At 46.6% G+C, this 27,807-nt stretch overlaps 1 protein-coding gene across 5 annotated transcripts in view; it reads right to left on the bottom strand.

Annotated features, from left to right (window-relative positions):
- Positions 1 to 1,720: 1,720 nt before the first annotated feature.
- Positions 1,721 to 27,807, bottom strand: part of ACADSB (acyl-CoA dehydrogenase short/branched chain) — a 40,269-nt gene continuing 14,182 nt past the window's right edge. For 4 of the 5 annotated variants that reach the window (XM_053668573.1, XM_053668574.1, XM_053668572.1 and 1 more), the window contains 10 exons: positions 21,588 to 21,747; positions 21,279 to 21,379; positions 18,629 to 18,835; positions 17,927 to 18,097; positions 17,103 to 17,228; positions 15,851 to 15,943; positions 12,775 to 12,864; positions 11,107 to 11,244; positions 10,421 to 10,520; positions 1,721 to 5,194 (listed from right to left, as the gene is read on the bottom strand). In XM_053668573.1, coding sequence (XP_053524548.1) covers positions 5,100 to 5,194; positions 10,421 to 10,520; positions 11,107 to 11,244; positions 12,775 to 12,864; positions 15,851 to 15,943; positions 17,103 to 17,228; positions 17,927 to 18,097; positions 18,629 to 18,835; positions 21,279 to 21,379; positions 21,588 to 21,606 — 1,140 coding nt within the window. In that variant the 5' untranslated portion in view covers positions 21,607 to 21,747 and the 3' untranslated portion in view covers positions 1,721 to 5,099. Of the gene's footprint in view, positions 5,195 to 6,518; positions 9,761 to 10,420; positions 10,521 to 11,106; positions 11,245 to 12,774; positions 12,865 to 15,850; positions 15,944 to 17,102; positions 17,229 to 17,926; positions 18,098 to 18,628; positions 18,836 to 21,278; positions 21,380 to 21,587; positions 21,748 to 27,807 lie in introns of those variants that run through there. The other variant, XM_037159223.2, reaches the window with a different exon arrangement.

The raw sequence follows: 27,807 nt of genomic DNA, 5'->3' as shown, positions 1-27,807 counted from the left end.
CAAAGACAGTGCTGGACAGACCATGGCCTGGCTACGGGAAGAGTGGAAGCGGGAGGTGACCACACCGTCCCCGGGGAGAGAGTGTGACTGTGGACTGAAGTGCTTGTAGAGGCGAATGAGGCCCGCTGGTGGCTGGGCCACCCAACGGGTCTTCCTATCTGGTCATCCATCCTACAAATATGTTTCCTCAGCCCCTGGTCTCAGCTCTTTTGGACGCTGGAGCGGGGGTGGCGTCTTAGTCAGTTGGGGCTAAACAAAAAATGCTTATTACCATATTTTGTCATATATAATGCACACTTTTTTGCCCGAATTTTTGCGGGGAAAGTAAGGGTGTGCATTATACCTGGGTAGCACCTGAAATAACCTATATCTGCTCTTGTGTTTTGTAATAATTTGTCTCCTAAAATTTCTTGTATCATAACATGTTAAAAAAATAAATGCTAAATTCTTTTATAATACAAAAAAAGTATTGAAATAGAAGTAATTAAATTAAGAAATTAAAATGAAAGACTTTTTTTCCTGAAAGTTTGAGCCAACAACATGGGCACACATTACACACGGCAGAATACGGGCTCACCGCTCGGCAGGCTGGGAAGTTCGAGATCATGACGCCACCAGATTCCGTGTCTGGGGGGACCCGCTTCCTTGTCCACAGCAGTCTTCTCACTGGGGGTCTCCCTGGGATGGGTCCTTTGATAAGGACACTACCCATTCATCCCCACCTCCCAACGCCCTCACCTTTTAAGATGCCAACCCAGAACTTTGCAGGGCGGGGCACAAAGATTCAGTCCATAGCTGATGAAAAAGATTCTTTCTGACCCCAAATCAGGTAATCCCATCAAAGCGCTGCAGGATTTTGGCTTCTCCCTCTGACCCTGACTATCTCAAAAGTTGCCCCCATTCAGAGAAAAAATAAAGCATCTTCTAAGGTCAGAAGTCCTCACAATTTTTAATCTCCCAGAGTTACTTGGATACATTTGATATATAAATAGAACAGATGTATTTCTCCTTTTTTCCTCCCTATTAAGAATAACCTAGTTCTCCCTCTGTCTAGTTGTACTCAGCACCCTCTGAACTCAGGGCTCAGCTGCAGGTAGGCCTTCAACCGCTGCCTGGCGTGTCCCCAGGGCCTGCTTTCCCATGCGTGTCACCTCCCCAGGACCAGGACTGCGGCAGGCCTTCCCTCTCACCCCACTGCCAGTATCACTGGGGAAGGACAGGAGAAAGAGAGGGAGAGAAACATCGACATGAAAGAGAAACGTCAATCAGCTACCTCTCATACACGACCAAACCTGCAACCCAGGTAGGTGCCCTGACTGGGAAATGAACCGGTGACCTTTTGCTTTGCAGGGTGACGCTCAGCCCACTGAGCCACACCAGCCAGGGCAGCATCACTGGGCATTGCCAGACTGGCTTGTTCCCTGAGGTTTCCTCTATGTGCGTTCTCTTGTACCCCCCATTGAATGCCAGTGTCTCATAATTCTTGTTTCATTGAGAAAAATGCTGGACTCCTCTTCTAGGCTGACCTCCACCCCTGACCAAAGGATATCAACTGCTTTTAGGGTGAAGCTGCACGGGGAAGGGGGACAGAGCCTCCTTGCTGGCCTCGTGCCCGTCCCACCCCTGGATTCTCTAGGCTGGGGAGCAGAAGCACGCCGCTCTGGTGAGTGCAGACACTTGTGTGAGCTTCGTGTTTTGCATGAACTTTAATTTGCATTCTTTGATGAAAATACATGCTACTTCTGTACGTTTTGAATAAAGTTATTTTTGAAAATCCCGCGGGTCACAATGAAGGACATATAAGATCATAATAGAAATACAGAATACAAAAGGAGAGGTTAGAACACAAAAAAAGCTAGAAAGAGCAAGAAATAGAAAATCTTCAGAGAGGCGGCCCATTTACAATTTTAAAACTCCATAATAATCAAGTGAGCACAAACAGGACATTGCACATTCTTTATTTAATGAAAATTTAATTACCGACAGAACAATGAAAATCTATATGAAAACCGTTCTCATCAAATCCACCACAGGAGAAGGTTGAAATCCCTGCGATTTTACCCTCTTTGTTAAAAATGTAATTACTGAGCAAAACAATAGGACCACAGCCGAGCCTGCGGTTGTAGGCTAGTCCCAGCCTCAGAAACATCAGGGGGCGCCCCACGAACACCAGGGGTGCCCCACAAACATCAGGGGGCACCCCACAAACATCAGGGGGCGCCCCCCGAACACCAGGGGGCCTTCGGAGGGCAAGGGCAGAGACACTGGGGGTCTGGTGCTCTCTGTCGTACGTGGCATGAAGTTACCATGGGGTCTTAGAGAGGAAGGCCTCGAACAGAGATGGTAAAAATGGTAGAGGAACTAGGGTCCAAAAAGGGTCAGACGTCACGGGGCGTAGGACAATTTCAGCAGGATACAAGAGAAGTGAGTGTTGAGAGAAGTAACAGAAAGGCTTCAAAACCAACCAACCCTGAGAGCACTTTCTTCTGCTGGACAGAAGGATGAGGGTTTTCTTTCAAGAGACCTTCCTTTCAGATGCCTTTGGAACATTCTGGCTTCGTCATGATAATGAATTCTGCCCTCTGAGACCCGGTGGGGAATGTCCTGGTGCTTGATTTGGGTTCAGGTTCTCACAGGCAGCGTTATCAGTCAGGGGCGATGAAGTAGGCTTGCTCCGAAATTTCTGTTCTTTTGGAGAAATTTGCCTTGGATGGCTGAGACCCAGTAGAAATTTCAGACCAAAACATTAGCCGGGATGAGGCAAACGTGTGCATATATTCAGGGTCACTGAGGTGAGAAATGTGTTAACCCAGAGGCAGCATAAATGCCCACCCCAAATGAGGACTTCTGAGAACTGGACAATAAATGAACCGAGCCTGCATTGTTCACATATTGTTAAAAAAAAACAAAACAAAAACCTGCCAGGTGGCTCAGTTGGTTGAAGTGCCAGCCGACACACTGAAAGGTTGTGGGTTCGATCCCCAGCTGGGGCACGTATGAGAGGAAACGAATCGATGCTTTTCTCTCACACTGAGGTTTCTCTCTCTCAAATCAATAAACAGACCCGCAGGTGAGGATTAAAAAAGCCCCACCCGTGCGTGGCAACTGTTTGACTATTGGTACATTTCAACCTAAGTGCCCAGACTTCTTGCCCTTCGGACAAGTGCAGGCTCGTTTCAGTCTGAAAATACCCTTTATCACAGAAAACATTTAAAATGAGCTCAGCAGCGATGGAAACCCACAGAGTTGGAAAGACGGAGTATCCGCATGCGAGGGAACGCACCCTGCACCTCTAGGGCTCACGTGCTCGTTCTAAAGCGAACACACGGGCAGGAAACAGAGGAGGCGCGACGGCAGGACCTCGATAAACAGCAGAATTTCCACTGATGGGGAAGGAAAGCAGAAGAGAAGGGCCAGGCAAATGGCGGAGGAGCTTTGACAAAAGCCAAGGAAGCAGAGAGCTCTAGGAAGGAGAGGCGTCTGGAATGGACGGAGCAGGCCACCAAGGGAGGGTGAAAAGCTCACTTCTGAGAGCGCTGTTTAAATCCACTGACAGAAGGGAAGGCCAGGTAAAAACAGGTAGAAGGGGCCGGCGGTGAGTGAGGACGAGGGGCTCCCGTGCAGCTGGCGACCACTGTCCAGCCTTTCGGCTGGTGCCTTGGGAGGGGTTTGCTTTTCAAGGATGGGGGAGACTTGGACACCTCTGTGGACTGAAGGACAGAGAGCCAGTCGGACTGAATAGGCCACAGAGAAGTTACGAGAAGCATGACCCATGTTCTCAGGGGAGGTCTTCTCTTCCTCTTTTTCTCTTTTTGGTGTGACTGACCCACATTCTCAGTAAAATTTAGGAGGCAATAATTCAATTGAGGTAGGCAAATGTTTCCCTAAAGGACCAGATAGCAAATATTTTAGGCTTTGCGAGCAAGAGGCAAAATTGAAGATACCATACAGACATTTATATACCATTTTACATGTAAAAAATTATAGTTCCCAGGTCATAACAAACACAGGCAGTTGTCGTAGTGCGCCCACCCAATTTAAACTATGGACCCGGGACCTTCAACTTCAGAACTTTGTAATTGTTTTTTCTCCTGGGAATGAGTATTTCATATATAAGAAAATATTCCCTTTGAATGCTTCAGGTCAAGTCACATAAAATTAAATTGCAAGACAAGATGCTAACCAACCCCAAGAGCAGCACAGAGCCGTTCCAGGGAAGTCTGGCTTGGCAAAGCTAGCCCTGCTGCGTGCAGAGCGGGCATTTAAACCTGCTCCATGTGCTTCGCCCTTGGAAGTCACATCCCCTTCCAGTCCCCCCGTGGCAGAGTCTAGTCTCCCCTGGGGCTGAAAGGAGCTGCCTCCTCGGCTGTGGTCATTCAAGAAAATCAGGAAAATCAGTTAAAGGAAAAATGACACACAAAAGTGAAAAATTCTGATAACTATATATGGTAGCTTTAATCTGATTTATTTCCAATCACAGAAGTAATATTACCTTGAACTACAATTACACAAGCACCACTGTATCCCATTATAAAAACGCAAGTGGGGACGGTGCCAGCGACCCCACGGCTGCCTTCTGTACCCCGAGTCCCAGCACCACCAGCAGTGCAGTTTGGCGCGGGGACTGGACTTTCTGGGTTCATTCTCAGAATGTATATGCACTAAAAATGATGGCTTCTTACAGTTCTGCAGAAACATGCGATTTGTAATTGTGAAACAAGACAATTTGGTGATGCTTTGGTCTCCGTATGTGAACCTTGTTCTTTTAAATTGCTGCATAGGATCGTATTGTGCATTTCCGTGATTTGTTTACGCTCCTGCGCAGCCATGTCTAGTTTTTCACCACTGCCGATGATGCTGCCCGGAGGTCTGATACACCTTCCTGTCCATCCTCCCAGGAGCACTGAGTTGAGTGAGATGGCCCGGCTTCCCATGATTCTTGACAAGTTGTACTCTGTCTTTTTGTTTTCTATTTAACCAGTTCTTTCAAGTTATGGTTAGCTTTTTCATATCCTGTTATATACTGATCACTATGTGTAGTGAACATGTAAAATTTTGTTTTTGGTCCTGGCTGGGTGGCTCAATTGGTGGGAGTGTCCTCAATGCACCAAAAGGTTACAGGGGCGGGTATGAGAGGCAAATGATCCACCCTTCTCTCTCACATCGATGTTTCGCCTTCTCTCTCCCTTCCTCTCTGAAAAAGTAATGAAAAAATAATATCCTTGGGTGAGGATAACATTTTTTTTCCCTTTTTGGAGTTTGCAGAAATTTTCTTTGTGGTGAAATTCAAATGACTGTCCATTTGCATTAGAAAAGAAACAAGTTCTCCCTCCATCTATCAAACTGAATTGTGCTCTCCAAATTCTCTCGCCTGTTCTAGCTTTTTTCTACTCCACGGAGGGGCTGACCCCTAAGTCAACGCCTAAGGCAATGGCTCTGGATGTTTTCCAGTGTGTTTCTATTTGTTTTGCTCCAGGGAGCTGTTATATTGTTAGAGACAAAAACTTCGTCACTGCTGGACCTTCTCAGTAAACTCTGCCTGTTTTGTTACATCTTTTTTGTTCTTTAACATTATTTTTGCCCTTAATTCTGTTTCATTTGATGTCCACATGGCTATTCCTGCTTTCCTTTTTGTAGTACTCGAATGGTCATTTTGACTTTCCTGTGCTGATTTTTTTTTTACGGTGTTTTTGACTTTTGGTAGCTAGGAGTTCAATTTGCCTCTGTCCTGTGTTAACATCTGTTGCTTTTTTAAAAAACAATTTTATTGATTTTATTTTTTAGAGAGGAAGAGAGAAAGAAAGAGAATCATCGATTGGCTGCCTCTCGTATACGCCCTGACCAGGGACCGAACCCACCACCCAGGCATGTGCCCTGACCTGGAATCAAACTGGTGACCTTTTGCTTTGCAAGCTGACACTCAACCAACTGAGCTACATCAGTCAGGGCCATCTTTTATGTTTAATAGGTGACTTTAACCCATTTATACCTATAAGTACTACTATGTTTGGCTACACTCCTAACTTTATTTTCAACTTATTTCTTAAAAAAAACAAAACAAACTTTCGAAAGGTTAGTTGTTTTCCTCTATTACTGTAGCTATCCATACGAATAAATAACTGCAATTCACGCCGCCTGTAAGCACCACACAGATTTGTCAATCTCTGTCATTCTTCCTCCCTTGGCACAGCTTCTAGGTAACTCCAAAGAAGTGAATCTTTGCTTTGTATTTCCCTAGCTCCTTCTTCAGTAGCGCTTTTCTCACCCTTCCATTGCCTCCATCCACCTCCTCCCCCGTTCTTTCTCCCAAAACACATGCACTCCCACAGCTATTTGTCCGGCAGGCACCATTCTCAGCTGGAAAAGATCTGAAAGTCCACCCTGAGGAATCATTCACACCGATCAAGGGCTCGTTGGCAGTGGCATTTCACTGGAAGGCCCCTGGAGACTACCAGACCTCAAAGGCCCATCAGCCAGACTGCCCGAGTGTGAATCCCATTTCTGTCCTAACAAGTATCTTGTTTAACGTCTCCTGCCTCAGTCTCCCTGCCTGTAAAATGGGTTAATAAGAGCACCCACCGCATAGGGGTGCTGTGCGTTAATGCGTGTCGAGAATACGGAATAATGGCTGGCACATGATGAGAGCTCAAGAGACGTCAGTACTTACTGGCATCGGTCTAACGGCTCTAAAGAAATACTTTTGCCAGGGTTGGCCTTGGTTGTTCCCTACTCAATCTTTGTGTCAGGATGCACTAATACCAGAAAAAGAACCCCTGAGGTGAACACGCATTTTCATATCGATCTGGCCTTACTCATCTCTGCACAGCAGCCTGGTGCCTGCAGCACCTTGGACCCTTGGACACCGTGACCTTTTGTCACATGTCACTGAACGACAAAAGAAAAGCCAGGATTGATATCTAGATTTCTAAAGTAATGCAGGAAACAACAGGGAACAGGTAGGCAGGAATCTCCTGCGGCGCCGGACTGTAGCGCATCACCAGGTAGAAGGCGCAAGGACGGGAGGTTTCCCGAAGCAAAACCGTGAAGCAGTGGCCCCCAGCCTTTTCGGCACCAGGGACTGGTTTCGTCGAAGACAATTTTTCCACAGACGGGGGTGGGGGGTAGGGGGCAGTTTCGGGATGATTCAAGCGCACTGCATTCAAGCTCACCTCCTGCCGTGCGGCCCGGTTCCCGACAGGCCCGGACCGGTATCGGTCTGCGGGTGGAGGTCAGGGACCCCTGGTATAAAACACAGGCATGAGTACCCGCCAGACACAATCAGTGCTGTGAAGATGTGCTCAGACAGGGTGACCTCTCCGCCAAAGAGTTGCTTATTTCGCTTTAGGAAAAAAAAAATGATCTTCTGATAAAATTTTCTGTAGCACCAACAATTAAACTTGATCTTCATTATAAAACCTCTGCTCTGAAAACAAACAAGATTGGCTTACATGAGAGGCAAACTATTCAAGTTTCTGTTCAAGTCTCCGTCTTCTAAGCCTCACGACAGCCTACACCCCAAATTCACCGGCAGTGAGGACAGGCTCCGGGAGGGGAACAAACTTGTCCGCCACCAGACACAAAGTCAGGATGGGTAGTTTTAAAGACACCAAAATCATGGTTATTAGGCAAAGCCGTAATGCAAGTTCTACAGGGAAAATCCATAACATCTTTGGGAAATGGTAAATTAACACAGTGGTTCACTAACAGAGGAAGCTAGGTACATAAATTGACTGAAATACACACTTTTCAACTGTTCTTTATGAACATGCACAAAAAATACACACACAGTCAGAACACTATCAGTACTAAGTATAAATTCAAGGTCCATCAGGGTGTCCAGCCCATGCTACACACGGCCGCACACAAAACAGTGAATTTACTTAAAACTTTTGTCTTTTGCTCATCAGTTTTCGTTAGTGTTTGTGTATTTAATGTGTGGCCCAGAGCCGCCAAAAGGCTTGACACCTCCGGTCCTGGGAGGCTTCCTGGCGTTGCTCGTCCAGTCGCTCACGAGGCTCACCACGGTTTCACACGCGTGTTCATGCGTTTATGATTCCACGGGAGCAAGGCGAGATTCTTTTTCACTAATGTTGACCTCTGCTCCATCACCTGCCGAGCCCACCTTTCCCACAACCCCAAGTCCCCTCGCTCTGGAGCATTTCATCCACCCCCTCCTTCCCTTCTCGGGCTCCTCTGCCCTTTGTTCCGAAAGACAGAACAGGCGGGTCTCCACTGTGTTCCTGTTTGAAAGCTGAGTGGATGCTATCTCTTTGGATCTGAAGTCTAAATTTGCCCTTATTCGTTCCTAATATTTTAATGTAATTCCTCCCTCAATTGTATTTACACAATTCTGAATATTTAACTACGATTTGCATTACAGAAATTAATCCAGTTCAACAAACATGAATGTGCAAAGCAAAATGACTTTGAAAATCTCGTTTTCCTAATAAACGCTACCCTTTCATTTAAGTGCTAAAGTGCTTCCCATTGAACAGCAGTGGTTATGAGCCTTGAAATGTTTCCAGCATCGCCAACCCAGGCCTGCTTGCAGAAAGTGTGAAAGTCCAACCTCTCATCTGCCCACCTCCCTCCTGAGGGGATCTCAGGACATGCGCCCTAGAGGGGCCTCTCTGGACCGGGAGTCCCCAGTACGAAGACACGGCACCAGCTATATACCTTGTTGACCTTTGCTTTTCTGTAATTTGCACTGTAAAGCAATACATTTATTTTTGCTTCTCAAGATATAAAATTATTTTTGTGTATGTTTTTATATGACTGAATATGCTTTTTCAACCTCTAGGGCCTCATTCCTCATGACGTGTTGGTACAGTTCTTTGTGGGGACAAGACATCTCTCCCTCTTGAGAGTCACTGACCCAAACAGAGCACAACTTTTGAAGCACGAGCCCTGATAAAGCCCAGTATCTGAGCTTGAGGAAACAGCATTCAATCTGATACACAAAGAAACCGCGCTGCTGAAAATCGGTGCGTGAAGATGAATATTACAATATTAGACATATTCTGATTACAAACCAAATTATTTAAGCTTCACACTTGAGAACTAATGCAGAGGCTTGTTTCTGAAATGATCTGCTGAAGCCATCATAAAATGCCTCTTCTACACAGGTCACTCACTGTCACACATGACATTACCTTGTTTTGTTAATGTTTTCTTCACTTATTTGACTTACAGAGTTGTACCCTTAGTTTTCATCCATTCTCAGGCACTTAGGACTAGAATATTTAGATTTTTCTAAATAAAAATTTTATCGGTTTCTACCTCATACAGCAGCTTAGAATTGAATTTATCTGTCCTGTAGAATTGCCAAGTGTAACAAATATTTCTGACTAATGCCAGGAAATAAAGTTTTAACAGGACTATACAATGACCATCCGTGTCTCCAAATGCTGACAGAGTGAGGCTGGTGTGCTCCCCGGAGCTGGAACACCGAGCTTTAAACAAGGCCTTCTCGGGACGGTATGGATACACTTCTCCCCAAACTTTAAAAATGGTTTCCTGTGCCAAGGTTAGGCAGACCTGAAGGATGACATAGAAAAGGGCTCCCCAAGACCCATGGACTATGGGCTTAAACAGATCACTTCATTGCTCTGGCGGTTGACTTCCCCAGAGGGCACGAGAGTTTAAAACGTTGCACGGGTGGCCCCAGGGAGGACCCACCCCTGCGGCGGTCAGTACTGCGCGTCGATGAGCTTGGCGATGGTGTTCAGCTGGATGTTTGACGCTCCCTCATATATTGTACCTTCAACACAGGGGACAGTGAGGAGCGGGTCACAGTTAGGCGTGGACATGAGGACGAGCTCTACAAATGCTACCTTTTCATTTGCTACAAAACCATCACTGGTAATGGCACTCGGCATGCCCTGAATGCGCTGACGGAGTAATTTTTGTCTAAAAGATGACGATTTTCCATTTGGAAATTAAATTCTGATTCCAGACTCGGCACTAAACGGGTGGAGGCTTCCATCCCAGAACGACCCATGCAAAAGCCGGATACCTGGGCTCGCCGTTCAGGAACAGGCGGCTTCCACTCCACTCCCTACCTGGGAGCAGAGCACCGGGTCTGGGGGGCACTTACCTTCGGAAATCAAAACTTAGGTTTCGAAGAAGAGCATTAAGCGAATCCAAAATAGTGACATTTTTGGCAAAAGAAACATTAATACAGATTTTGTGGTGGTTTGACTAAAAGGCCTGTTGAGCCATTGAAAAAGGCAATTTGATGTCTTTAAAAATATAAATCCACTGTTTTGAAGGGAGAGGGGGGAAACCCAGCCACAGAAAAGAAGCGAGGCGCACAACCCTGCAGAGGAGAAACTGGCCCCTGAACCAGTAACACCAGCCAAACACAACAGCCCAAACACTTGTGGAAGCAAACGACACAAAACAGAGAAAGCCCACTTACCGATCTTTGCGTCTCGGAAGTATTTTTCCACAGGGTAATCTTTGGTGTAGCCCACGCCTCCCATCCACTCGATACACTTACTAGTGGTCAGTCCTGCAACCTGCCAAAAAGAAGCAGCCAATCACCCGCTGAAACCACATGACTTAGGCGTTACGAACACTCAATGCGGTGGGCAGATAAAGTGGAAAAGATCTAGTAGCCGGCACTTGACAGGGAGGTGCGGGCAAGGGAAAGAGTAAACTCGGCACAAACTGCCGAGGCTGGGGAATGGCAGCCCAGTGACATGGAGAAGTCCCCCGGCCCACGCCCGTGCTCCGTACACAAGGCGCATGTAGGACCCGAGCACCGGGAGTGTGGCGTTCCCACTGCGCCTCTCCGGGGCCCTCCCGTGCCCTGCCGTGGAACCATGCGGGTAACGGGACTCAGACCAGGCCCAGCAGGGGACTGATGACGGATGGCCCTTCCACCTGCCTCAGGTGACCTGGTTTCCACCGAAGATCCTGTGAGAGCTTCGAGGCCTCACAGAATTAAAGCACTTTCCTGTGGAAGCTTTACTTTTTCTTTGCTGCTCTTGTAGGAACTGTAAAGTCCATGTTATTTTGCTTGAAAAACAAACAAATGCTCAACCGATATTTCTAAGTGAATAGCTGAGTAAATATGTATCTGAATTTCCGTTTTTTCCTTACCTCTGACGCATAGTATTTGGCCATAGCTGCCTCTTTTATGAACAGTTTTCTGGCTTGGACAAGGCGAGCGGCGTTGTAGGTCAGCAGCCTCGCAGCTTCCAGCTGGACGGCCACCTGAGCCACCTGGTGCTGGAGTCCCTGTCACATGGAGGCCCGGGTTAGAGAACTGCGATTTCTGACATCCCAGCTTAGCCGCAAGAGCCTGCCTGGGTATGGACTAGTAACAGACTCAAAATACACCCCAAAGGAAATGCATGTTCGTTTTGTGAAAATACTTTAAAATCCCCCATCTGAACTGAACTATACTATAGGTACTGTTGAAGAATTTTTCATAGTTCATGTAAGTCTTTATAACTGTGATGATTTGAAAACATAAATGATCACAAAATTAGGTTTAAAAATTTGATTTATATTTAATAATTATTTTCAACCCTATGATCCACATCGAGGTTAAACAAAACTCCAGCAAAGCAAAAATTTGAGTACATTTTTCATTTGCTTGAATTGACAAAATTTTGCTCCTGCACACGGTCCCTCCCCTCAAGCAGCCCAACGTCTAGAGAAAAGACAGGATTGTAGGCAAAGCAAAAACCAAATCACTCTAATGAGAGTAAAGCAGTTAGAAAAAAACTCTACTAACTTTGATCAAAGCTTCACACGGATATGTAAAACTAATGATGCTGCTTTGCATGATCAAATTTCTAAGAGTTTTCTTTTAATGACCCATACCAGGCATCTTCAAAAACGTCATGATTACAGGCATTAGCACGCCTGGCCCTCCTCCCTCCCTCCCTCCCTGCATGTAAATGAAAACTTGGCTTCCTGTGTGCAAAGGAGACTCGCAGCCTCTCTCAAAACGGTCTTCACGTTCTGTCTCCTTTGTTGCAATCGATGTGGTGGCTGGCTCCGAGAAAGCACTCGAGCATAACAAAGTGAAAATTAGCCCAGCAGCCATGCCAAGAAGCCTGTATGTAACTCTGACAGGTCTGGCAAGGTGCGCAGGAAAACTGCCTACTGCCGCCACTAATCCCACCATGGCCTGGGGAGCTCGGAGAAGCCAGGCCATTGGGCCAGGCCGGTATTACCCAATGTGTTTGACGTAAGAGCACCGTGTTTGTGCTCACGGCAGCCAAGTATACCTTCCAAAAGATGGGCGCGTCAGACAGGGTGGGGTCTTCTGAGGACTACTGCACAACTCTGGCCGGACTCCCAACAACTGTTAATCTCTGGAACACGTGTTAAACTCAGGCAATGTGGTAACACTGTGCTCATCTGTCTTATTCCAAATCACTGCAGAGGGTAGGCAGTATTACCTTTACCTTGCTGATGAGGCAGTCAGGGCTTAGAGAGGCAAGGGAACCTGTCCAAGGCCTAAAGCTAGTAAAACAAAGCACCAGGACTTGAACCCAGGAAGTCTGACTGCAGACCCCAGGTCCTGGATCTTATGAGGCTGCGAGAAGATAGCTCCAAAGCCCTCACCGGGTATCCTGGATGATGACATAGCTGGGCCTCAGGGGCTACTGTTCTGCCCTTGAGGAGGTCAAGGTTTTCATAAGCACATGCCCTGAGATCTAGTCCTTCCTCCCTCCACAGCTTCGTAACACTGCTGTTCATCAACAGGGAGACAGGTGAGTCCAGTCCAGTAAAAATATGTTAATAATTAGATACCTGAAAGTCAAATAATCTTTTGCCAAACTGTATCCTTTCTTTAGTATATGGAACAGTGTAGTCAAAACATCCTTGAGCCAATCCCAGCATCTGTTTAAAAAAGAAATCAGAATTTCTTATTTTGTTATAAGCTTATGCTTTTAATTATTCAAGTTATAAATTCCTTTTGCGGGCAAATTGAAGAGTTTGGGGAGGGAAGAACCGGAGATCCCAAGGTGGTGAGGTGTGTGTTAATAACCTTCATCCACTGCTTTGCAGAACTCTGCTTCTAGAGACTGGGAGAAAAAGAGTGACTTCACATGAAAACGAGCACATTTAACTGCAGCGCAGAGGGAAATCTCCAGCGTGGCTGTGCTCACATAACCAGGTCACTTTCCAGAAAACTCCCCCTTCCTGCTCCGATTCTCCAGGCAATAAAGCAAGCCGCAGAAACGGCTCGGAACTGGCTGCAAAGACGTACAGTGGCGCCTGGAGCCCTTCTACAGGTCAAATGTGGAAGGCCACTTCTTAACCTTCTACCTTCTGGTCCATCTGAGCAGGATTAGTAAAGGCGTCGTTTGAAAGAGCATTAGAACATAGGAGAGAGGAGCTTCTCAATCCCGGCGGCCGTCGGAACCATCTGGGGGCGCTTCATCACAGAATACCTGCACGGGGGTCTAACCATGGAGCCCAAACCCGAGGGGGGGGGTCGACGGGGGCGGAGGGGGTGTGGCCTAAGCACCAACCAGCACTGTAGAAACTTAGGTGATTTCACGCAGAGCAAGGGTTGAGAACAACTCAGAGAGAGCAAGTGCGAAGAACAGGTCCGGACATGCTGGCCGTGGGAGCCAAACTTTCTCACTGCTAACCAATTTCCGTGTCTATTGAACGATCCAAGCTTAGAAACGGTTTCTAAACTTCAACATTAGCAAGCTATTAAATCACTATCTAATTATGTCAAACTACAGAGGTTTCGAAAAAAGGAAAAAAGAATCAATAGTTAAAGCTTTTGGGGGAGATGCCCACACACACATCAATATTTCATTAGTATTCGTTCACATTTTCCTTTAGCCTTTTAATTGAAACTTTCTGGAGAACAGAATGTCACGCTGAAAATTAACGAACAAAAACAAACAAAACTCCAAAGGAACAGATTGAAGTGAGGCCGAATCACTGCACTTTTGGCCGTGAGGGAACGTGACGTCATTACACCCTTATAATGAAAGTTTATAGTCTGTTCATAATGTCCCTCATTGACACGGAAATTAAAGTGATCAGCTGTCAATCCAAACAGGCTTTTCCACTTCTGTGAAATGTTTTCACTGTAAATACTGGAGAAATAAATTCTCTCCAATGCCAGATTTGAGGATGGATGCCTTCAGTTCCCTGTGACATATGCCTCTTTCATTAAAAGGCACCCACAGTATGAACAAGAAATAATCACCACCTGACCATAACTTCTAATTAGCTTACAAGATGGCTTGGAGTAATTAGTAAAATACAAGCCCTGGCTGTATATTTTACTAGCAAAGCATCTATATTATTTATATGTCTTGGAACAATGAGAGCCAGTACTGTAATACCATATTTGAAGTTGAACCACAGGAAAACTTTAAAAAAGAACTGATGAACCAATTCTCTCCAGTAACATCTAGTTTTGTGGGGAAGTGTGCATTACAATCCAAGAATATTTTGTTAGCAAATTAACAGCAGTGAAAAAATCTAGAGTAACACTATCGCACTGAATTAATTCAACAGTTAATAAATATGTAATATCTGTAATGTATATGTAATATACATGTAATGGATATATAATACATATGTAACATCTTCAAAATCCAAAAGCTCTTCAGTTTTTGAATTTTGAATGCTCACTGATTTAAAGTAAATAAATATATTCTACAAAAATGCCAATTTATACTAAAACCAAAGACTATTCATTTCCTTAATTTAGGAAATAACTGCTGTCACAATAGAAACATATGTAATACGCATTACAGAGAACAAAGACGGTAAAAACGTGTACAGTTCTCGTCTTACATATCTACTTAATTGTGGCTGTTCTACGTCAAGTGTCACGTCCACTCAAGAAGTGCCCCGTTTTCACATGTAAAACCCTAATCCACAAATTCCTCATTATCTATAGATTAGCAGCTTTTACTACATAGTGCAATATTATTTATCAGTAATTTAAAAAATTTCTTCCAGGATGAGTTTCACGCTTTGAAAAGTTGGTTTTTTAAAAAGTTGAATTTACCGGGGGGACACTGGCTAATAAAATGATACAGGTTCAAAGCAGACAACGCTCAGCACACTGTCTGCGTATCCCATTGTGTGTTCGCCGCCCCAGTCGGTCTCCTTCCGTCCCGTTTTTATCCCCGCTTTGCCCCGTCCTGCGTCCCCACCTCCTCTTCCCTCTGGCAATGACCATACTGTTGACTAGGAGCTTTTTTTCTTAGTCCCTTCACCTTTTCCACCCAGCTGCCCACCGAGGCCCCTCTGATAGCTATGAGTCTGTGGACAAGTAGATGTTTTACAAAATACCGTATTTATGCCCCAGCCGGGTGGATCAGTGAGTTGGAGCACCGTCCCCCACACCGGGAATTTGTGGTTTCGATTCCTGGTCAGGGCCCAGGCCGAGGTTGCGGGGTTTGGGCGCGTCCGGGAGGCGACTGATCGATGTTTCCCTCCCTCTGTCTCTCTCTCTCTCCCCTCCCCCCTCTCTCTGTCTTTCTCTCTCTCCCCTCCCCCCTCTCTCTAAATATCAACAGAAACACGTCCTCGGGTGAGGACAAAAAAAATACCGTGTTTATGATATATTGTAGAAGTTCTCACTCCAGGTGTTGGATAACACTTTAATGTTCTTAAAAAAGAAAAACTGCTACTGCTTGGCCATTGTTTGCTTTCCAGGACATTATGTAATCAACCAAAATGGAATTTTAAAGAAATCATAGAAGCCCTTCTTTGGCCTCATGGAAGGAATGGGCGCCCTCTTGTGGTCGCAAGCCTTCAGATACTCCTGGGTTTCACCGCATTTTCCCCTCCCCACGTTTGCATCCGCCAGCTCTGCTGGGGACCACGGCCGAAGGGAACTGACCTGGGCAGCGATCCCTATTCTGCCCTCATTGAGGCTCTCTATGGCGTACTTATAGCCGCGTCGGACTTGCCCCAGGATATTGGCTTCCGGAACCTGAAAAAAAAAATGCAGTTATTTCTCAACTTAGTTTCATTTAGTTCACTTTGATTTTATATCTTTAAAGGCACACATACTCCCAGTCTGTGTGATATTACTCCAGCATCTACGTCAGCTCCAAGGAAATAGGCGGTGGAGTGCCTGCGTCTCCCAGGGAACTGTTTCCCACCAGCTCTTGGAGAGAACAGGACACCGCGGCCTCCTCCAGAGCCTGGCAGGCAGCTGCCGGAGGAATGAATGAACCTAGAAAAGGGGGATCCCCTACAACTCATCAATAACACAAAGGAGTAACCTTGTTCCCAGTTCTTATCTGCATGGTGTAGTGTGAGAATTACATATATACAGATATATAAATTACAGAAAATATGTAAGTAGTTGGCAAACATGGATAGTAATACTTTCTTCTGCTGAGATGAGGTTATCCTAAAAACTTAACTGATGGGTGTGTTTATGCATGTGTACATACAGAGGAGGGAAATGGGGGAAGATTGTAATGTTTATTTATAATTTAAAAAATCTACACTAGAAATAAAAAAATACAGTTAGCTTAAATGACATGGACAGTTAGGGGAGAGACCGGGCAGAAAAGAGAAAGCAGCAAGAAGGAGGACAGCTGGCGAAGTGCGGAGCCTCAGATGACACCAGCAAAGGCAGTCTGCAAACACGCACGCCCAGCCGCGCGGGGGAAGGACCAAGCGAGTGGCAGAGAATGCAGAGCCGCGGGGTCCACGGCCCAGGAGTCCTAAAGCACCAGCCTCCTCTTCCTCATCTCTCACAGCCTCCACGCAAAACCCGGTGCTGCCTGGTGGTTTCCACTCTCTCTGAGCAACAGCCCCATCTTGTGGCCTATCGGACACCAGGCTTCCTTCCCTGAAGCCCAGTTGGTTTACAAGGATCAAATTCATTATAACCAGGGTTAATTCTTGGTATTGGCTCTCCAGGCCAAGCTGTGGGGCACAAGGCTTCCACTCCTGGCCTGAACTCTTGTGAAAAGTAGATTTAGTCCTGCCCTTACCTAAGGATGGTGTTCAAGCCTCTTACAAAATCCTCTCCATTGCATGCTTAATGTTTGGACGCCTTTTCTGCACATCTATGGTTCCATGCAAACCTTATTTCACATCCGTCGGAATTTTACTAGAAATTCCCAGATACCCACCTTGACGTTTTCGAATGTTAACGGGCAGGTGGAAGAAGCTCTGATTCCCAGTTTGTTCTCCGCTCTCCCTATGTGGAAGCCTTCAGTGTCCCGATGGACTATGAAGCAGGTAATTCCTTTATACCCCTAAGAAGATTTAAAATGTTATTAGCACTGGGATTGTAAGACCCCTTGTTGCCAAAGAGCTCAAAATAAACCTCAGCAATAAAGCCTAATGGTCTCAGAACTGCAACATGTGTGTACAGAAAACAGGAATGATTAGAGGGCACCAGATTCAAAGTCAAGAACTTTACTGTTCCCTTTACTTTTGCAGAAACCATTCCGGATAATAAACTTGTTAAGTTATACTCCAAGTCTATGATCTCGAGCACTGCTTGTTCTATATTTAATTTTATTAAGCACTTTGAAGTTTCAAACTTTAATTCAATGAAATGTTACATCAGAGAAAAAGACCAAAGTTAAAATGTATTTATTTTTCTATATGTCTATTTTCCAACTCAATAAAACTGTCTTAAAACTAAATGTACTAGAGAGGTCCTTAGATTTTTCATGATTAAATAGGAAAATTGAAATTCTACAGCATTAAAAATTACCATCCTATATGACACATTAGGAGATAATAAAGGGTTCTCCAAGCACAGCAGTCACATCAACAGTATTTAGGAGGTTAGGAAACAAGAGGATGAAAAGATGAGAATTGTCTAACATTTTCAGTGCTGAGGAGAATGAGGAATTTAAGACTAAGTCCTAAAAAGGAAATGGAAGTAGGACACAAATATAAAGAGGAGGGGGGGCGAGGGGAGGAGAAGAAATCTCAAACCCACCACGGAAGGGTCCACATTCGCCATCACCAAGAACAGGTCCGCGTACTCGGCATTGGTAATCCACATCTTCGAGCCGTTGATGACATAATAATTCCCCCTTTTCTCTGCTCTGGTCTTCAAAGCGAACGAATCGCTACCCGAGCCAGCCTCTGAAAGGCAGAAACTTCCTACCTACACATGGAAGGAAAACGCCCCTGATTAATAACTGTGTTTATGCTCTGTATAACAAACACTCACTTATGGCAAAAGAAACATGTGTAAATCAAGTGTGCAGCTACTTTGAAAAACTCTACTTATCAAAACGGTAATGGTACTCTGACAGTATTATTTCCTAAAACTTCCTATTGGTCTAAAGTGGGCTTAAAGACCTACGTACACGTATTCAATGTGAAGTTCAATTATATCGGTTCTATCAGTTACAGTACAAAGACATCTCAATGTAAATGAAACCACCAATGAAGGTATTAGAAAATATGAGAGAAAAAATAATACTGGCTCATGATTACTCTTGACATGTCCAAGTGGCAAGAGAGAGGCAGAGTATATTTTTCGGGCGGTGTTAATTTACTGAGTATTACTTGGTTCGTCAATGGTGCTGCACTGTGGGGTGGAATAGTAAAGTCAACGTCATGGTGACTTTCCCCCTGAAAATATTAAATGTTTGAAAGGTCCAATGCATTTCAACATCTTATCCCAACTCACTTTTCCTGTAGCTAGCATGGTCAAATAGGTAGCCTTTTGTTCTTCTGTCCCGTGTTTTTCAACCAGCTTACTGACTACCGAGTTCTGGACAGCACACAGCAGAGCCACAGATGCATCGACTTTGGCTAATTCCTCCACCGCCAGGATTAAGGAGAAAAACGAAGCTCCCGTCCCTCCATACTTGGTGTCCACGTTGATGGCCATCAGCTGCAGGGAAACGAAAACGTGCAGATCAAGAAAGCAGTGTTTACAGGGCGAAATAACCAGTTAAAACAGAAACTGTAACCATACACATTTTCTTTTTTTTTAAAGATTTTATTTATTTATCTTTAGAGGGGAAGGGAAGGAGAGAGGGAGAGAATATCAGTGTATGGTTGCCTCTCATGGGTTCCCTGCTGGGAACTGGCCTGCAACCAAGGCATGTGCCCTGACTGGGAATCCAACGGCAATCCTCTCTCTGGTTCGCAGGCCCGAGCTCAATCCACTGAGCTACACTAGCCAGGGCATACACATTCTTAATGTTTAAATTTGCATGCATACTTTATGTATACATAAAACATAAAACTGTATGCATTTGAAAAGGATGAAATAATGAAATGCCACAACTATTTGTTTCCATTTGTGACCTAAAACATAAAAACAAGGGGTAAGATGCTTTGACAGACAACAGAGTGGAATAATGAGAAAGCACCAGATTTAACTATATGCTGATGACCTTTACTGCTAAGAACTGTTGCTGCCTGTCTGAAAGCTGCAGGTGCCGCTTTGGTTTGGCTTTTCAATGTGGCCCCTTTCTGCTGATTTCAACGCAGCGAGGAAGCTGAAGAAGTTGCCTACTCCTCAGTGGGAATGTCTAGTTTCATTGGGCATGATCTCTTCCAGCCAGACCCTTCCACCTTCACTCTTTGATAATTACATGACCATTCCCTTGTAGGCCACGGCAGCAAATCCAGATGTTTAGCTGACAACATCTGGTGGCGTTGCCCCAGGACCGCACTAGACCAGGCCTGGGTGCCCGCTAACTCGCCTAACGTCGGCTTCCCGGCCGTGGTTGGGCCATTCAGCAGCTGCACCCAAGTCTGGACCACGCGAGACGTCCCCAGCATTCCAGCTCCGCGTTCTCACTTCAGGCAGAGATTGCGTGTCCGAGTAATCACGCCCCAAAGCTGTTCATAGGTTAACCCCACCTCCCATTCTCTCCAGACACTTTGGAATCCCATCCGCTGCAGGCTGGGAGGAGGTCCAAGCTGATGGGAAGCTGAGCTGGAGTGAAGGGAGGCCTGGAAGTGACGCACATCGAGGAAGGGGTGGGGCACTCGGGCGCCTGCGGGGAGGGGGGGGGGCAGGGCAGTGGCCTGAGCACAGCCCTGACGGCTGTCGGAGACCCTGCTTCTCCAAAAAAGTCGCCATTTCCCCTACGGTGGAAACACTGTTTTTGTCAGTTACTGCGGCAGGTGGCCACACCACAACAGGAGTTAGGAGTCAGGGGAGGCGAGAGAAGCTGGCGGGGGACACGCAACCTGGTGGACCTCTGCGAGGACGCCGCGTCTAAGCTGGAGCAGACGACTGAGAACTAGCCCCTGGGAGAGTCAGGTGGAGCCTGGACGCCTCCGACTTCCCAGGGAGCCTCGGCGCCTGCGCACAGTGAAGGCGACTCCTGCCTGGGAAGTGGCTTCGCCGGTGCTGCGTGACCCACTGCAGCGCCACATCTGACTCCATTTTCCCAAGAGTTTCATTGCTAAAACAAAGTTGGAAAAATCACTACTATTCATCGTGTAAAAAAGCTTGTCTCTTTAAATAAAACGAGAATAAAACGATTTAGTTAAGTGGAAAAGGCTATTTTTCAAACAGTGTAACAGACAAGATTTAAGCCAATGGCTCTGAATGGGAGCTATTAGTTCTGAGATATCCTTCGTATTTAAAATAAAATATAGGTATCGCTTCACACCCGTGGAGAAGGTGAGCTGATGAGTGGCGAGATTTTCACAGTGTTCTCCCTGGAGCCCCCACCCAGACAGCCCCTGCACCCCGCAGCCAGAGCGGTCACACTGTGTCTTTCAGATTCTGTGCTTCTGTTCACTAGCTGTGGGCTTAAAAAGCTGGAAAGCAGCCACCCGGGGAATGTGGAATTCAGATGTGGCCTTTGCCTCAAACTTACACATACCTAGGGATTCAGCTACAATATCTGCTACAGTCTGAAGTTCACTGCGGGTGGGGTCCCCAACCTCGGGGTCACTGAGCTGAAGAATTCCGTGGTGGCGGCCGCCCTACGGGCTGCCCAGCTGTATCCTCACTGCCACCCCACCAGATGCCAGGAGCATGGCCCACTGTGACAACCAAAAATGCCTCCAGACACTGCCTAATGCCTCTTGGGGACAAAGGAGCTCCTGGACAGGTAGGTACCAATGGTCTAAAGAATCCCCTCCCTCTTGCTCCTAACCTTTTACTTCAAAAGCACAGTACTTCTCATTTAAACTTTTAATTTAATTAAAAAAAACACTGCAGGATCTCAATCAAAAAGAGAACACAGATAATTTTGACTAGGAAATGAAGAGTTCATTACACTATCATTGTAGTTCCTAATAGATACATTTTTAACCCTCGAAAGTATTTACAAAGTCTGAAATTGGGAGAATTATGAATTATGTACCCCTTGTTGAAACAATCCTTGTATTATTGATTTCTCCATTTTTGAATTTTCGTCCATTGTTGAAACCAAAGGAGCAATCTGTTCCTGGGCAAATTTTTTCACTGCGGGAAATAAAAACACTGGTAAGCCTTTATTCTGTTAATAAGACATACATGACTTTAAAAAAATTTTAAAAATTCATGCCAAAGAATCCCATCCACATACACAGATGAACAGACCCTCCCATTGGGCCGCGTGTCATGTGGTTTCATACATAGACCCGGCCCGGGGCCAGAGGGATGACGAGGTGCCCCTGACAAGTTTGCCCACCTGAGTTCTTTATCATCATCTCCTCGATGGTGAAGGTTTGCAGGGGGGCGCAAGAGAGCCCCTCGCTGGTTATACTGAGCAGAGCTTCTGGCTGGGAAGATTTTAGGGCCTGTGGAGGAGTCTTCCAAGAAAGCAGGCAAGTGGGGAAGTCTCTTCTGAGCTGTAACAACCGTCCCCAGTGAAGAGAGAACACACACATACACACACAAACACAAGGTAAGAGAAGTGTCAGAATGTTAGTTCCTTTGGGAATAACTTTGTAACTCATGCTTACACCATGTGTCGCCAAAAAGGGGAGCTTAACCCTGCCTGTTTTAAAATTCACCGTCTAGTGAACAGAAACAGAAATTGGCTTGCTAACACAGCACTGCTTTGTCCAGCAATGAGCTGTTCCAAAGAAACGCATTTCCCAGACAGTCAACTTGTACCTTCAGAGAAACTGGACTCTCAATGGAGCTCATTCATAAGTTCAGGCTACCTTTGTTTCTCTGACCTCTCATCAGCAAGAGGCAGTGCAGCACAAGAAGGCTTAGGAGAACCATCTCTGGGGTTCTCAAAGGACGAGCTTCGTAACTACGTGGTCTCGGATTTTTAACCTCAGTTAAAATCTCCCAGTGCTTGTTTCCCTCCCTGTCAAATGCCGAGACCTGATGAGGGTTAATGAGAGAATCCACGTGAAGGGCTGAGAGCAGGACCATGACAGTTTTCACTGTGACTTGTGCTAAGAATTCAGGGGGGGCGGGTCACAGTCAGAGCAGCAGCAGCGGTTTCTCGTCCAGGTACAAGTCCTTCCCTGTCCTGGCGTCCCAAACCCATCAACTTGCCAGCTCGACTCAGCAGTGGGTTCGCGACAGTTTTAGTGAGGAAAGAGAGCATCCAATTTTAAGTGTTGTGCCTTTCCCATTTTCTTTTGTAGAATTTTAGTACCGGGGAAACAAGTAAGGCATTAGCCATTTCCTGAACCTAAACACATGCTAAGTAGAAGAAGCCAGCCACAAAAGAGCATATATTATACGATTCTGTTTGTAGGAAGATCTGGAGGAGAGAAATCCAGACGCAGAAAGGAGAGCACTGTGGTTGCCTGGGGCTGGGGCGCAGGGGCGGTGCCCTGCAGAAGGTCCCGGAGGTCCCTCTGGGCAGCGACTTTCAACCTTTTCCATCTCTTGGCACACAGGAACTACCGTAATTACTACTGAAATTGTGCTACCACTAAAAAAATGTTTACTCTTTGCCAGTCTGACAAGAGGGTCGTAATTCTGACACACGCGCACCAGATGGATGTTGTTGTATTGGACAATATAAGGGAGAGGAGGTGAGAGCTCCTGACTCAACAGCCAAGGGTTGCAGGTTTTAAAAATTCCCTGGCTGGTGCAGCTCAGTGGATTGAGCGCGGGCCTGCGAACCAGACAATCCCGGTTCGATTCCCAGTCAGGGCACATACTGGGGTTGCAGGCAGGTTCCCTGCAGGCCAGTTCCCAGCAGGGGATGCATGAAACGCAACCATACATTGATGTTTCTCTCCCTCTCTCCTTCCCTTCCCCTCTAAAGATAAATAAATAAAATCTTTAAAAAAAAATTCTTGGGGCACACCACTTGGAAACTGCTGTTCTGAATGACGAAATGTTCCAAAATTGAATTAGGGTGATGGTTGCACAACTCTGTACTTTCATGGAAAAGCATTATATCATACATTTAAAGAGACTAAATTGTATGGTATGTAAATTATTGCTCAACACAGCTGCACAGAAAAAAATTAGTGCTTTCCTTTTACACAACAAAAATTAAAAGAGGATGCCCTGAGCCCTGGCAAATGCCCGGGAGGGCCTGGCGTTCACAGCGGGGAGTGGCACAAAGGGAAAGAGAACTGGCCCCAGCTTCTGAGAAGCATGTGATTTAGACAGGGCAACAAGATACACGTTCTGTAACCGGCTGTCAGGAACCAGCGTGGCTCATTGGTTGGGCGTCTTCCCATGAAACAGAAGGTCACCGGTCTGATGCCCAGTCAGGACACACGCCTGGGCTGTGGCCTGGTCCTGGATGGGGCCCGTCGGAGAGGCAACTGATCCATGTCGATGTTTTTCTCCCCCTCTCTGTCCCTCCCTTCCTCTCCAAAAATAATAAAATCTTAAAGAAAATAAGGAAGAAACGAAGCAAATGCAAGATTAAAAAGCAAATGCACCATATTTGCATCAAATGCATCATATCACTGCATCGTATTTTCTCAAGAGGCTGGATTATACGGAACACACTGAAAAGCAAACTGCTCTATCGAGAGAGAAAAAAAGAAACCAGAGTCATGTGTCTGAAGCCACTGGTAATCCTTCCTGTGCACCTGCCAGTCCCCGCACTGCTAGGAGCACATGTATTCTACTTCAGATTTAACTGGGAAAAAGAAACAGTGGCCGGACAGAACAAAAATGTGTATGTCTGAATTTTCCTACTTAATTGTGCTTTATTTCGAGAATTAGGAGACAAAGGTTAGGGCCAAGTTGCACAGAACATTTTTTTCCTCGTTAAAATTGGGACGTGAGCACTTTGTATCAGAAAGAAGGATGGGGTTACTGATACAGGGTGCAGCAAGGGGGGCCCCCAAAAAGATTTGGAAAAGTGTCCAGAATTCAAAGTGTATAGAAATATTGGAGAGACATATAAGATGTCCTCACCGCCCCCCCCCCCAGGGGGAAGAAAGAATGGAGCCAGGCCATTGAGAGCTATTTTGCATAGCAACAGTTTTGGAGCTAACCTCTGGAGGAATGGTTATTTAACATATCTATAACCTTTAACTAGTTTCATAGATATGTTAAATAGCAGTGGCCAAGTTTGGGGCCAGAGAGAAGGAACTAGCAGGGACTGAGGATGGAACTGGGAGGTCTCAAGATGGAACTAGGAGCTGCCCTCCTGAGTGGCAGGGACTCAAGATAGGAACTAAGGGCTGCTCTCCGGAGTGAGAAGGGCTTGGACTCAGGATGTAACTAAAGGCTGCGCTCCGGAGTGAGAAGGCCTGTGTGGGAGCTTGGAAAAGACTGGCTCCGAGACATGAAGGGTCCCCGCTTGGCCAGATGGAGAGAGAGCCACGCGGTTTCAGCAGAGTGAGGACCCCCTGTTGGTGGGGTGAAAGAGGGAGCCACGTGGTTTTGGCAGGGTGTGGACCCCCTCTTTCCCAGGTGGAAGAGAAAAACCACGCAGCTTTGCCAGAAGGGAGATCCCTGCAGCCAGGTGAAGAAGACAGCCACATGCTTTTGGTGGAGTGCGGACTCCTGCAGCTTTGGTGGAAAAGGCCCACGCGGCTTTGGGGTGCCCCCTTTGGCTGCGGGGCCTGAAAAGCAACAGAGACTTTGACTGGAACTGGGTACAAAGGACTCTTGCCAGTGGACCATGAGAGGGTACCACAGTACTTTGGATTAACTCGAGATCCTGCACGGTGACACAGCTGACGGTGCCAGCGGCCTGCAACACAGACGTGTGCTCTTTTCCTGATTTACGGTACCCGGAGTTGGGACAAGAGGGAAGGGAGCGCTGTGTGGGTGTAGGTGTATACCCTAAAGGACTTTGATATTTTAGTGGTGGCATTAGGCCTGAATAACATTAAATAAACATTTTGTTTCCTTTTCACAAATCTCTGGCATTGAGAGATGTGTTTCCAATTGGCGGCGGACAGAAGGGCCCAGTAGATTTTAGTATTTTGGGTTTTGGGAGGGGCCCCTGTTGTACAGCAGTTTTGGGCATCCCTAGGTGGGCCAAATATTGTATTGCCCCTCCCTTGGACCTCCTCTTGTTCGGTAACATTACTACACCAGGCACTGTCTTCTTCCTGATGAACCGGGTCCGAAGAATGGAGACAGGTAGGGAGGAGAGAGGCAAGAAATGGAAGTGTAAGGGGGCCGGGAGGGAGGGGAGGGTTGCTAGGCGGAGAGAGAGCTCCGGAGCAGCAGGCCCAGAGGATGAAGCAGGACAGGAGCAGGAACGGAACCACGGGGAGGGGAGGGCGGTGCGGTGCGCTTTGGCTGCGTGGCTGGCGGTGGAGTCGTGGAAGGCCCCTCCACACCTAAATGAAAGGGCCAGCTGTCGTCTCCACAGAAGACTCACAAAACTTGCCTGTACTGTTTCAAAAACTGCAATCCATTGTTCACGTTTCTTACTGCTAGGGGAGATTATTTACTAAGCCCACAACGGAATTCTTTGCGTCTCTTGGTCAATATATGATCATCCTAGCTAAGTTTACCTTGAACGGAAAGTCCACCCCTGAGAAGCTTAAGTAGCCAGTGGGGCCTAAGATGGTGTCCACTGGCTCCCGCTGACGCTGTTGTGATGTCCTTACCGTTGGTGTGGCTACTGATAAAGGACTTGACTGTTTAACACACAGCAGTTATTTCAGAGTCTGCAGATGAGCTAACAGAGGCAAGCGTGCTCAGAAAGGATGGGGTGGCGCACACACGCAGGGTGGGGCTGCCAACAGCGCTCACCGGGGAACATGGCGGCCACGTGCTCAGTGAACGGACTCCATGTAACCAAAGCCACGCAACCGCGAGTGCTCCCTACACTGGCGGAAAAAACCGCCCTTTCACAGGACAGTCTTGGATACACGAAATGTCTCTTCTCCTGCCTTTCCCCACGCAGCCCGAGGGCGAGATGATGATTTCCGACGGTCCCCTGTCCTCCGGGGCTGACCCCAGCCTCTGCCGCTTTGGTGTCCACTCCGTCAACATGATTTCCCACGGTCGCAACCCACTGTGCCGCATCATCACATTTGTTGTGGGAAGCAGCAGTTGCGCCTTGAGCGGAGTCATGGTTATTTATGCCTTGCCAAGGACTGCTCAGAGCTCCAGTCCGGTTCCTACCCGCCCAGCAGGGTTCCGCCGCACTGCGAGGCACTGCTGCCCGAACCTGGGGTCTGCGGACTCCCGCGGACAGAACAAAAGCCCACGGACGTGGGTGGGGCTACAACAATACCTTTACCTCACTACCCTCTGACTGAAATATTGCATTTTCTAGGCAACGAGTTGCAGTAGTGTTAGGAGTTATCTGTGACCCTGTCACCAAAAGAAATGACAGATATTTTATTATCACATAACAGTTGGTCCAAATACCCTGAAATATTGTTGGTTCTCATTACTACTTCAAAATGGTAGTTATTCAAACTGTTGTCAGGTTTTAGTTAAGAAGCAAATATTACTGTTACCATGAAAATGTTTTAATAATTTTTATTACAGTTTATTTCCTTTGTAACTCTATATTAACTCATGCATTTGAAAATATTTTGAGAAAGGGTCTATAAAGTTTATTACATTGCAATTTTCAATGGGTGAGCCACGAGAATTCTTAACACATGCAGTACCTGACTATTAGTCAGGGGCACTGGCCTCTCTGCCCTCAGACTGTCGAACTTAAAAAATGACAACAGCCAGCACAACACTAATCATCTGGTGTGAAGGTGCTGTTACAGAAAACAACTCAGCCGCTTTCGGGTGCACGGAGTGGAAGTTTATTTTCACGTGCTTGGACCCAGAGGAGTCAGTCTCCAAATTCTGGGCCCCAATCAGTGGGGAGTAATGGCTTATATAGGGTGAGGGGGGCAGTCTGTCACTTGGACCCTTACTTCTGGCCCGAAAGCAGGAAGCAGCTTACAGAAACAAGAAAGCAGAACTGCTGATAGGAGTTAATATGAATTTGTTCTTACTCCTCAATTACTTAGTTACTTGCTCTTCCTGATCCTGTTGACTCACTGGCTAGCTCCCCTCCTGGGCAGGCCACTACAGTATCAAAATTATAACTATTTTTTATTTTTTTGTCAGATCAGCAAAAAGTCTACTTTTGGGTGTGCCGCAGAATTTCAGCGATCCGTGTGCGTGCACCCTGGGAGGAAAAAGGCTGGAAACCGCTGCCGTGTGCCTTTCACCCACGGCACAACAGCCAGTTCAGACCCCCTGACCGCTGAGTGTTCTGGTGACTCTTCCTAGACTCAGAAGTTCTGCCATTCTGCCACTCAGCACCCCTCCCCTTGGTGTCCCGCATGGTGAGGTGCGGTTCCAAACCCCCTTCAAGGTCTAGGAGCTCTCCGCACTGACAGTGCACGCACGCAAGGCGAAGGGGAGGAGACAGCAGCTGTGCTAACCTGCAGAGGCGCCTCCTTCAATTCCCCAAAGGAAACACGTGGCCCGGCACCAGGACGCTGCCGCTGGAATCCCTAGGTCCCTGGGTCCCGCCACCTGTGCCCTCCTGG

The sequence above is a fragment of the Artibeus jamaicensis genome, unplaced genomic scaffold (genome assembly GCF_021234435.1).
Source record: "Artibeus jamaicensis isolate MK-2021 breed Jamaican fruit bat unplaced genomic scaffold, CSHL_Jam_final contig_490, whole genome shotgun sequence".
Taxonomy (NCBI): Eukaryota; Metazoa; Chordata; class Mammalia; order Chiroptera; family Phyllostomidae; genus Artibeus; species Artibeus jamaicensis.
Note: the sequence above shows the minus strand (reverse complement) of the source record. Positions and strands in the feature narration are given on the sequence as shown.